This window comes from Falco peregrinus, chromosome 5 (genome assembly GCF_023634155.1).
Source record: "Falco peregrinus isolate bFalPer1 chromosome 5, bFalPer1.pri, whole genome shotgun sequence".
Classification (NCBI taxonomy): domain Eukaryota; kingdom Metazoa; phylum Chordata; class Aves; order Falconiformes; family Falconidae; genus Falco; species Falco peregrinus.
In genome coordinates this window covers 57,307,189-57,319,512 of record NC_073725.1, presented here as the reverse complement: position 1 = coordinate 57,319,512, position 12,324 = coordinate 57,307,189, and the positions used below count along the sequence as shown (strand labels likewise).

At 42.4% G+C, this 12,324-nt stretch overlaps 1 protein-coding gene across 4 annotated transcripts in view; it reads right to left on the bottom strand.

Moving 5' to 3' along the window:
• PRKAG2 (protein kinase AMP-activated non-catalytic subunit gamma 2) overlaps window positions 1-12,324 on the bottom strand; it is a 223,515-nt gene that overhangs the window by 132,243 nt on the left and 78,948 nt on the right. For all 4 annotated transcript variants that reach the window (XM_055803360.1, XM_055803362.1, XM_055803364.1 and 1 more), the window contains exon 3: window positions 10,682-10,961. In XM_055803360.1, the coding sequence (XP_055659335.1) occupies window positions 10,682-10,961 (280 nt within the window). The remainder of the gene's footprint in view (window positions 1-10,681; window positions 10,962-12,324) is intronic.

The window sequence follows — 12,324 nt, the reverse complement described above, 5'->3', positions numbered from 1 at the left end:
ACCTGAGGGCAATGGCAAACTCTCCTGGGATGAGGAAAGGAGTTGTTTCCTGAACAACTGCTGAAATTACTGCTGTTACACAGGTTGGAGGGAAGGATGCTTTTAGACCCTGCTGTTTGAATGGGTTTAGAAAGTGAAAAAAAAAGGAAAAAAGAAAAAGAGAAAGCATAATAAAAGGTCCTTAGCATCCTGCTCAAAACCCAAGCCAAAGCATCTCCAGGCAGGCAAGGTAATCCCAGCCTGTCCATACAGCAAGGAGAAGCAGCAGGATGCCCACAGGAGGGCACCTACGTTTCACAGTCGTATAGGAGCTCCCAGGGAGATGCAGTTTGGGCTTGCACAGTGTGGCACTGTCTGGCATAGCTACCGGCAGGGACTTGTCACCGCAGTCCTGTGTCACACACCTCCGTGGGGCTTTCAAAGCTGCACTTATATTTCAGGCTCAGAGAGCCATAAGCAGCAGGGGATGCTGCAAGAAGCAAACTACAAAGAAATTCCATTATAAACCACTGCAGTCACAAACCACTACCAATAAAGTGTGCTTATAGGAACCCCAAGGCAAATTTCAAAATAATTTAACTAAGAAACTGAGGTGTTTTAATGGCTGATCATCAAAGACTCAGAGTACTTGTTTCGCATATCAAGTACACACAGATTAATATTTTCCATGATCTAAGACAAGATTTTTTTAAAGACAGAGAACAGCCTTCAAATACTGGGTGAACTGTGACAGAAAAGGACATAGCAGAAAGCCTATAGAAAAAGCAACCAATTTCTTAAAAAAACCAACAAGCCACACACAAACCCCTAAACAATTCACAACCCATTATTTTTGTTTTAAAGCTGAAATAAGAAAATTTAGATTTCATTAAACACGCAGTGCCCCATGCTAGAACCAGCCATCTCTGGTGGGAAGGGAAGGCAGTTACGTTTATTGATCCATCCTAGAGCTCCCAGGCACAGGGACCTTTGTAAGCGCCTTGCTGGCTTTAGATTTGTCATTTGTCAGCCACCAATGCTGGTTATAGGATTGTCACCAATCAGTTAGTTCTCACATTTGGACCTTTCCAGCAAGGCTCTGGAGATTGGCTGGTTTAGCTGTTTAGCTGGATACCAAATTCTAACATCCAGAAAATGGACTAAAGAGAAAGTCAACCTGGGGAGAACACCAGTTACAGATTATCACTGGTAGTGTACGGTCAACTCTACAGGCTACAATCTCCCCTTCAGAAAGGTCTCTCTATTCAGCAGTTACTCTCAAAATTACATTCACTACAACAGTTTTGCTTACCATAGCTCCACACTGTACCCACCATGAATCCTCACTTCACTGCCCCATCCTTTGCACTGTACTTTGTAGAGCATCCACACACCCACTTTGCAACATAAGCCATTTCATACACAGGCTAGCACAGCACAGACAGGGCTTCCGAGCATTTTACAACCCCCATCGTGCAAATCCAAAAATGATGCAAATTTTGTGGAGCATGGACCTCCAGCTAACATGCATGTGTATGCCTCTGAGTGATAAAATGCTTTCATGAACCTGAATTGGATCCTTTGCATGGTGTCATCCTTCATTCACGACGTCCCACGCTGTGCTAGGGAAGCTTGTCAGAAGTTTTGCTGGATTAACAAAGCACCTGCAATAACAGTTAGTGGCTCACACATATTATCAAACAGATTTCTTTAAAGGTTCTGATAGGTGGGAACCATGCATAGGTCAGTGTCCAAAAATTAGACCCAAGACTCATTTTCTGACATAAGTAAAAGACCTTGCCTGTCCTCTTTTTGTTTTATGTTAAGAACAAAAGACTTCTACCCTCCTTTAGCTGATGTGTTCATTATTTTAATCACAATAACCCCCAGACCAATTAACTCACTAGGCTAGAAAATCCTAAACCAATTCATTTTAAACAGCGGCATCTTTGTTTCACTTTGCTTTGACAAAGGAAATGTGAGATTACTTTAGTCAAATAGAGCAGCATGGAAAGACTTAGCTCCAGTACACTGATTCAGGAGTACAGGAATTAGTTAGATCAGTGACGTTAACATAGCGTTGGTATTACACCATTTCCACAGCCCTTTCACTTCTGTCAGACTTAAGTACAAAAGAGCTTCTTGTGAGATCTCCTAATTCAGACTGATATTCATTTGACTTAGCATGGCAATGGGGAAAAAAATCCTAGAACTGGCACCATGCACAGCTTTATACTAGAAGATATTTTCTTGGTTCTTCCACATCTCCTCCTCCCAGTAACAACCAACCTGCATTTAAATTTGCCGTATAGACCAAATGGGTCAGCGATGACTCCACAGCTAGATGATCACTACAGACGTTGCTATAAGGTGCTCCAGCCCCTGACCAAATCAAAATGGATGCTACAGGCTCTCCTTGCCCAACTCACGACTCTGGCAGTGACTTCTGGAAGTGATGTGGTGCTAAAGCAGATGCTGGAAGCGCATGTGATGGTTTATACCAGCTCAGCTACAAGACTGCAATCTCTTCTCACTGTGGTCTCTTTCCACACTTACTTCCCATACAAATGGGAATGTTATCTTCACTTGGCCTTATGGTCAATGGGAAAACAAAATACACAAGTGAAACCAGGGAACAAATCTAGTAATCCATGCAGGCAAGTAGCAGAGTCCGTGTGAAGTCTTTAAAACCCTTTCAGCCTCTTCACTGGTTATCACCAGGGCTCCCCTTCAAGATGCTTTCATAGCCCCCAGGGCTGCATAAAGCAAAGGCTATTTTCCACAGTGCCCATAAATTGAGACATGAGAGTGCTCAACACATGGCCCTATTCACTCTCACAATGCACAGCAATTTACCGTCATTATTAAGATTTTTATTTTAATTTTAAAATCAGTGTTTTCATTCAGTCCAAGCTCAGCCAAAGTCCCACTGACCCAACAAGGGCTACATAAGAGCTACAGGCTGCTGGACCGAGCCTGGGGTTTAGCTGTACTTTACTTACTCTACTACACATACTGTATTCCCTAAACCATGCAATTTTCTGCCTTGTGATCAGGTTCTTTCATTCCACATATTTCCTGATCAGAAAACTGATTGTTTCAACATTTATCATGTTTATTCAGCCCATTTTTGAGGGACTTCTTAATTCCATGGACTTTTTAAGAAGCTGAGAACCCATCTGTAAAGCTTGGATCTGATAGCTTAAGTGATCAATAATACTTCAGACTCTAAAAACATATCGAAAGAGCTTGGAAGCACAATGCATTTTCAATGGGATCATGACAAGTATTCATGAACATTCAAATAAAACAATATACTTAACATTAAACGTGTGTACAAACCTACTAAAATAAACAGCATTTCTCTAGCACTTATAACCAAATACTTGCTTCGAGATGAAATTCTGAAATGATTGATTTAAATGGAAAACAGACAGAAAAATATGTTTGAAAATCTGCTCCTACATGTATTCCTGGATTTTCAAACTAAGATAGGCTAAAAAACCAACAACCCACAACCACACACCCTCCCCCCTATTTATTTCCAAATGATTTCCTGTGATACTTCAAAACTCTCTTTAGCTTTAGTGTTGTTTACGTTACTACCTGTGGAGAAACAAAGTCACCTGCCTGCAGACCTCTCTTATCAAAGGACACAAAGAAGACCAGCAGTGAAAGGCCACCAGGGTTCATCAACCTTTGGAGATGTACAAACTGTCATTTCTATTTCCCTTGCATGCCAGCAGCAGTCTTTAGAAGAGCAAATACAAAACTAAGGTCTTATCTATGCATCACAAGAAATAACAACTTTGTTGTTATTTAAAAGTCTCATCATTTATAGCATGTTCCATAGTTCAAAACCCAGGGAAGAGGTAGAAGATAATGAATTAATCTGGTTGCAGGTCTGTCCAATACTCTACAGATGACAGTCAGAGATTAAAAAACTTTTTTTTTTTTTTTTTTTGTATCATTGCACCTAAATCATTAGCAATTTGAAGATAGTCTGAAAAATCCTTCTTGCCTAGAAAGAGTGGTGAAGAATGTAAAACCATACCGTATGTACTCCACCGATGCACATAACACTGACCATGGGAAACTAAGGTGAAATGGGAAGCATTTTGAAAGTTATCTCCAAATAAACTAAAACCAACTACCATAGGCACATTTTAACCCGAAAAATGACCTGCTGCTGACAGCAGATGTCAGTAACTGGCAGAGGAAATGGTGCTGGTCTTTGGCCATACAAAGCTGTGTGCTGCACCAGCTTGGCTGCAGCCTTGCTGACACATGTTGTCTGCACAAAGTAATTTTTCCAGTGTAGACAAGACCAAAATGAACAGTGTCGGTCCCTCCGTCTGCCTCTGTGGGCAAAGCATGCTTCAAAAATTATGATCACATGTTTTTGCACAGCAGTACTGGAAATTAAAGCAAGACAAACATCTCTACTCCTTTCCTAGGTTTTATGGGATGACAGTGGAAGAGTCTACAACACCCTCCCAAGCTGAACCTGGACTGAGCAGCCCCATCCTTCCTCAACCCGCATGGCGAGGATAGTCACAACCAGAAATCAAAGCTGCCTCATGGCCTTTCCCTCTGGCATCCCACCCCCCTGCCTGTTCAGAAGGCAGGAGGATGGTGAACACAGATGAAAAACTGGAGATGGAAGTGGAAGCTGTTCAGCATCCCAATGCAGGGTATAACTGATGGTTCTCTACAGTTGTGGTCCAAAGGCTGGAAGAGTCCAAGACTACAGATGAATTTATCAATTCAGCAAAGAAAAATCCAAATATAGACTCCAGCAGCTGGCACGAGGGAGGACATCTCATCACAGCACTGAGTGCCATGGGAAGGTATTCCTAAAGAGTAACAGTGGGAAATAGCTTGAGCCAACGGTACATGAAACGCCTGCGCCCAGCTGCCAACCCTCCACAACAGCCTGGCTTGGACTAAACTCCACTTCGCTGCAAGTTGTTATCTAAATGTCACAAATATGGAGTAAAATCTTGGAGGGGAAAGGATTTCAGTTTAAAATTTGAAGAAAAGTTTTAGCACAGATCAGCCACAGATAGGAGGCCTTCAAGGGAGCAGAGCTGAATGTGGCAACATGAAACCCTGCAGGGTTTTTTTTCCTTATTTCTTCCCTGGGCTCTCGCAAATGAGAGCTACGTGCTCCATCTATGGGTAAGAATTAGCACAGTCATAAGCTTTTCTTACAGAGGATGTAGTCTAACCACAAGATGATCTCCAAGAAAATAAATTATTAGAATGCATAAAATATATGACAACCATTCTGTATTGAATCTCACAGTCTTCTGAAAAAATTGCTATCTGGTCCTTTATTACTGGAGTACGAGGAGCCCTCCTTATGGATTATTTTAGGTGTCACAGTTAATAGTATTGCATTTCAGAAGGAGAAAAATTCTTAAGTGAAGACAGAAAATTAAGACTTTATATTGGAAAACACTTTCTTCCTCAAATACAGTGCAAATTCACTATGATTCAAATCTGACCACCAGCTTCAAGGTGTTTGAAAGCTGTGTAGTCTTCGATTCAAAGTTCTGTAAACAACCTTTAATTCTGAGCTATCTTTTAATCCCATGCACCACATCCCAAAGCTTTAGGTCAACAGAAACCTTTTAATTGATTTCCTTTGCTGTTAAAACTGGCAGCACCATCAATGTGTCATGAATATTGCTGTTACCTGAACTGATGGTTTTGGAAGGGGAAGCAGGGCTGGAAAATGCAGACCTTCAAATCGGGCATTCAGACCCATGGAAAAAGACATATTTTAATAATGTAAATGTCACACAACCATCTACTTTTAATAAAATATTCAGGGTACTTGATTTTAGCCTGTCTGTAGAGGTAGCTCCCCAGTTTCCACTCAAAAAAATAAAGTTTTTCTCATTTATTTGTATAGGTATTGGTTCTGAAGTGAGAGATCATGCAAGAAAAAGTGTAACCTGAACTGTGTTTTCTCCCAGTGCAGGTTGTGCTCCTGTATTTACTTTGGATCACCTCAGTTTGCTTTACTGAGAGTAAATTGGTGCCACTTCTTTCTCTTGGCATTATACCTGCTTGCACAAACTAGCACACAAGAGAAATGCACCCATCACAGCCAAGACTCAACAACGTCTTAGACCATCAGGTCCCAAGTCATTCTTCATGAGAGCAGTTCATGCAGCTTTGAGCAAACCCCAAAGAAACTGGGAAGAGGTTCCACAACACCAGTTTTGAATTAACTTTTCACAGCACCTCAGACTTCAACTTGCACCTCTTCACTCATCCTTTGTTCCTGTTGTCCTTGAAAAACATTTAGAAAATCAGCATCGGCCTCCTGCTTCTACAGGTCACTCCAATTTACTCATTTTTTTGTATCTAATTAAAATGTAATTGCTCAATGTTCCACAGTTACTCATGCACCCACGCTGATGGGTAAAACCCAGGTACTAAGCTCTACATCCCATAAAGCCAAGTCTCCGCTTGCAGAAGGTGCCTGGCTTTGGGAGGTGCAAGGTGGGCAGTGCTAGGTGGGACTGCATCTGCCAAGCTTCCTAGTGTGGGTGAGCAGCATTAGCAAGTCATCTGCACCACCTCAAAGCCAAGCTTAATTCATCCCAAATCCATATTCAGTTTTCAATTGTCGGTCTAACGGTACTGTTGCAAAGAAATTCTCAGACAAAAAAAAAGAGATTAAAAAAGTTGAGAATTAAAATTTCAAAGCACTTGTACAGAAACTCAGTGCACAAAGAGCTGTCTTGGATTTCTCTGTGGTGAACTTCCCAAACTGGAGGGGCTGCACCAGTGGCCAAACACACACCTCACTCAAAAAGGTCCCCGCAGAGCCTCTTCCAGAGGTGGTTGCCTTTTCAAAGGTGAAGCCCCAACAAGCCGTTTACTGTTTTGAAGCTGTACTTAGAAAATACCTGAAGTGGCTGGCAGCCAAGCACATGTTGTGGGAATGTATTTTGCCTTTCAAGGCAAATCTTTTGTCACTTCAGAGCCATGGGGTTATGACCAGATGCTGAACTGGGGTAACCAAAGGGAAAAGACACAACGATGAGCTTTTGGTTATTACCAACAGAAGTGATACGATATTAAAGATGAGCAAAAACTTTAAACTCCCAGCCTTCAGTGGAAAGTGTTTTAAGACTCCCATCTGCAAATCACTTTCTGTTTTAAAATCATCCTCCCCTAACCATTAATGCCCTTCCTAAACTGCATACCTTCAAAAGGCAAAATAACTTAGCTGGGAAAAGAGCAACTACATGGGAAAGCAAGCGCTGAGAATACCACACATAGCCTTTAAAATGAAAACAAGCTAGGAAGAAGTTGCTTCCAAGAAAAACAAGGAATATGCAGAGTAACAGGTTAGACTGTGTTTTGAACAATGTGTGGGAGGAGGAAGTGGAGGGAAGATGGGGTATGTAATGTAAAACAAAGACAGCATATACTTCCCCCACATACTGCTCCATGATGATGGAGGGCAGCACAGATTCATTTCAGATAAAGTGGGGGACAAAAATACCCCAAGCCCCTGTGAACTTTTATCTGGTGCCTTTTTTTTTTTTTTTAAATTGCAGATTGCCTGGATAAAATACAGATTTGCTATAAACCCAAAGGGAAGGTTCCCATGCAGTTTCCCAGAAGAGCTGTAACTGGGAGGGACCACTGGAGGCCTCTGGTCCAACTGCTGCTCAAAGCACCGCTCCAACTTCAAATTGGGGTGCTCAGAGCTTTGTCCAGTTGACTTATTAAAATCTGCAAGGGCAGCAATTTCACAGCCCCTCTGGACCCCTGCTCTGATGCTGTTATCACTCCCACCAAGAACTTTTTTCTCACACCTGCCTGGAGTTTCCCTCTCTGCCTCCCACCCCTTTGCTGGGCATCCCTGAGATGCCTGGCACTGACTTCTCCACAACCCCATTATGTAACTGACGACAGCAAAAAGGTCTTCTCCTCCTTCATCTTCTTCTTCCCCCTACACCACATGCCCCATCCCATGACCAATGTAGTGGCCCTTTGCTGGACCAGTACATCCCTGTCTCTCTTGTACTTGGGAGCCCAGAACTGGACCTGGCACTGCAGTGCTGAGCAGAGCAGGAGGATGACTTCTCTTGACCTGCTGGGGATGCTTCTCCTGGCACAACCCAGCACACAGTTAATTTTCATTTTAATACTATTAACCCAACACCAACAGGGCTGTAAAGACAGGCAAGCATGGCAAGTCCATGTGATTTCAATGCACTCACAGTTTCAGAACTGATAAAGTAACCTGAGTCCCATTCACTTTTAACACAGGTATCCCAAGCTGCTCGAGAAAATGGGATTTTAATCATGTAGGCTGTGGCAATTTTTTGCAGTGAGGAATTTATGCACCTTCAAAAACATGGAGCCCCATCCTGGTTTAGCTCTTCAGCACAGCATCATTGCAACGGTCTGAGATACTTGGTTTGAAGAGTGTCTGAGAAGTCTTGTCACTCAGGAAATGCTGTTCAAGCCACAGAGACTTTGTTTGGAGTGGGATGTAACCAATTAACTTAGTGGTTTATAATACCTAAGGTTATTCTTTATTTGCAAAGTAGCAGAATGCAAATGTTTTGCTTGTGAAAAACTACATAATACAACAGAAATGCTAAGCCATATATTTCTTAAAGTCCTGAAAAGGTTTTGTTAAATAAAATTTAATTAAATCAAGTAAACCTGAAAAGTGTAATTCATTACTGACCCTTTTAGCACATTCTGAATAAAATCTACTTCAACATGGTAGTAAAGGGTATGTATTTGCATTAGCCTCTCCATAAGAGAGCTAAATGATGTGAAAGCACACGGTAAGAAATGTTCGGCTTTGCCAAAAGCTGCAGAATGGGAAGTGTTACAATTTAAACACCAATTTTAATCACCATGCCCTTTCCAAGAGGCTGCCCCTCCTGCCTTAAGAACAAAAGACCATGAACACCCAAGCCCAGCACAATTCCTGCAACCCCCACTGGAGCAGCAGGGTCATGGGTATCTTCTGTTAGCTCAAATATAGCATGGCCCCATTCCAAGCCTGTTCCTGTGACAAGTGATGTGACCTTATCAAAAAGAATTTTGCTGACTACCGGAAGATTCCTTTATTCAATATTCTGTTATATCTATCTAGGACTTAAACAGTGTTACTTGCTTGGATAACTTGATTAAAAAGTCACAAGATGGCTTTGCTATACAGTATATATTGCTGTTATTCAGGCAGCAGCCTGTCCTTCTCTGTGTACTCAATCAGCAGCATACTGCCTATGCAATATTTAAGCCTACGTGGACTAGCAAAAGAGCTTAAATAGACTTTAATTACTGTGAGGCTTGAAAAAGAGTGGAATAAAAAGCATACTTGAACTTCAAGCAGAGAAGAACAAATGTCCTTGAACAGAAATGACACTTGGGAGTCTGCCTGGAGTCTACTTGGAGTCCTTCAGAATCACTGACTCCGACTTTTAATCTCCTGATGGTGTTTTAGAGAGGGGTAAAGACTGGAAAAGATGCCATTTCAATTAAGCTGCAGCAAAACTTCTGATAAAAAGAAAGAAAAATCCTATATGAGTTTGCATAGCCGTGGTTCTTGTGCACAAAATTAATTATGAAATTACTTGTTCTGATTAACAGCAACCCCTTTAAGGGAAATTCTGATGATGAAAAAGAAGAAGGTCCCTCTAAACTACTCAAAAGTCACTGAAAGCTATCAGTACATTGCAGGAATCATATAGCCAAATGTAGTATAAGCATCACTAATTCTGCACCTACAATGTCAGAGATTTGCCAACAATTTATCATAGAGTTATTTATTCGGTTCACAGAAGGAAACCTCACTGTGGTCTGACAAGTGAGCACCTTCAGTGTCAGGATACTATTCCTCTCTTTCCCCTGTATCTCTGTTCCCTTCTTATAGCCACAAACCCCTTGAACAGACCAGGTTTTGTTTGTTGATCAGCACTGGGAACTTTTATTCAGCAATAAAGTTTTAAAATTGAAGCTTGTTCTCAATCCTGCTCATTTCTGAGTCCTAACGGTGTGTTAGCTCATGGGCTGCTGAAGAGGTAAAATTTGTGCCCAATATAAAGCAGGCAAATGCTCTGAACCATGGAGGTCTATGATGCCTTTCATATTCTGGCAGAGGAGCTCAAACACTCCCTTAATGGTTGTTTAATTGGAAACACATCATTTACTTCTATCCAGTAAAGGTCTTTTTCCCCTCCTACAACAGGGCAAAGAAATATCAATTAAAGAAAAAGCTAAAATTCTCTAAGGAGTCTACCGAATTGAGTCTCTCTTAGCTTCCGAGGTGATACCCTTGCTGTGCCCACCTCCACCACAAACCCCATGAACATCTCCAGATGTTCTCAAGCTCTGGTGCTGATGTCCAACCAGCCACAGTGAAACCACCCAGAAAACTCCCACTAATTTCAGTGTTTCTAAGCTTTGTGTTAAGTGTTTCTAAGTTTTGAAGCATGATTTCTCTCCTCAGCCCTGCATAGGTGTCCATGGCCCTGCAGAGGTCATACCCTAATGGCCAGCATGTCAGAAACCCAAAACACATGGTCAGTGAAAGAGATAACGAACAATTAGCACATGCCTCATCTGCACTTACTTCACTACCGCAGGTAAAGAATGGGCCAAGCCCAGAGGTACTGTGTATCTTCCTGAAATAACATGAGCAATTTCTTACTTTTTCTTGATCTGGAGAAAAACTTGATGCCCCCAGGAGAGGTAGACGGGTTAGAATTGGGGGAGGACTCTTTGGAGGACGACCTGAAGATCCCACTGAAGCTCATTCGGCGTGGGGAGCGTGGGGGAGACTCCTGGTAGGGGAAGGGGAACACTGTTTTGGGTGAGCCAGGGCTATGTTTAGATCTCACAGGGGCAGAAACGGGGCTGGAAGGTCGGTTCTGGAGCCCTTTCGAGAAAAAGCCTTTTGAAGGACTGCCAGCAGAGTAGCTTTCTTCCACCTGAGGATGAGAGAAAAAGGAAGAAAAAAGAAAAATCACATTAATTCAGTTTAGCTCAGGCCACCTGGATCTCTGAACTTGCCTCAACACAGTCAACTCCTGTTTATTTGGGTGGTGGATCAGCCAGGCCTCACCTTCCCCAGCACCTGCCTCCACCGACATGCAGATGTGTGTGTGCCACCTCTCTGGGCTCCATGCTGCCCTTACTCCTAAAGATGCCCTGATTTTCACAAAAAAAAAAAATCAACATGTGTGCATACATTTTATTATCACACATATAATGCAGGATTTTCTCTACGGCTTTTATTTGCCACACATCCCTTTTCCTTCCCTGGCCAACTGAAAGATGACAGGAAATGAATTTATTTAAGGCAATGAATGATTGCCATTAAGGAAACACAGGGTCCTGAAGTATGGCTCTTGAATTTAAGAACCCATCTACAGTACTTAAATCTCTATCACATGATGCAACACAGCACAGTGCACAAGTTACCAAGTGCCTGACAGGTCTCTATGACACCAGCTACAGCCACAACTGTTGGATTGCAACTCCCAAAAATAGAGGAAACATTTTAGAGTGACAACATTCCTGCTAATTATCCCGTCCCCGAGCCTGACTATGACATTTCTAACAGCTGTATCTCTTTTGGGACCTGTGCTGGCTTTCCAGCTAGCTTGAATATCCATGCACAGCACAGCACTGCACCACGTGGGCTTGCCCAGTGAGGTGGGATAAAAATCCAGAAAAACAAATGAAAAAAAAAGGAGCAAATATTAAAATCTCCCCCTATACAATTAACAGAATCTGAGCTCAAACCTCCGTGGGATTTGCCTGTGCCTGGGCTGTACAGGGAGTTCATTTCCTTCTGGATGCACAAAGTACTTCTGTGGGTATAAGGCTGCTTTTTCAGCGGGGTCATTTCCCATGAAGGAAGGGCCATGATCCTGGCAAAAGGCACTAGTGGTTTCAGGTCTCCAGGGAACGCATAAGCAAAGGCCACAGCATATGTGCCCACGTGCCACTGAGTTTCAAGCCCTGTGTACACCTGCTCCTCTCTTCCCAATTACACAACACAAACCAGGAGGTATGGAGCAGATGGCAACTTCTGCTTGTGAAGATGCCACCCGAACTACTTAGGTATGGGCGTTGTTGCCATGGGAGGGAAAACCAGCATCTTTTATTAAGATGACTTAGATGAAAGAAGAGATGAAAGAAAGCCTCATAGGTATGAGTAAGTTACGCAGCTTCCTTCCACATTCCAAACAAACATTTCACAGAGAGCATATTGCAAAATAAGCGCTCAGCTTTGCCAACCCCATTGTTCACCTGCATCTCAAATCCTGCTTGTTTGGTGTTGGAACT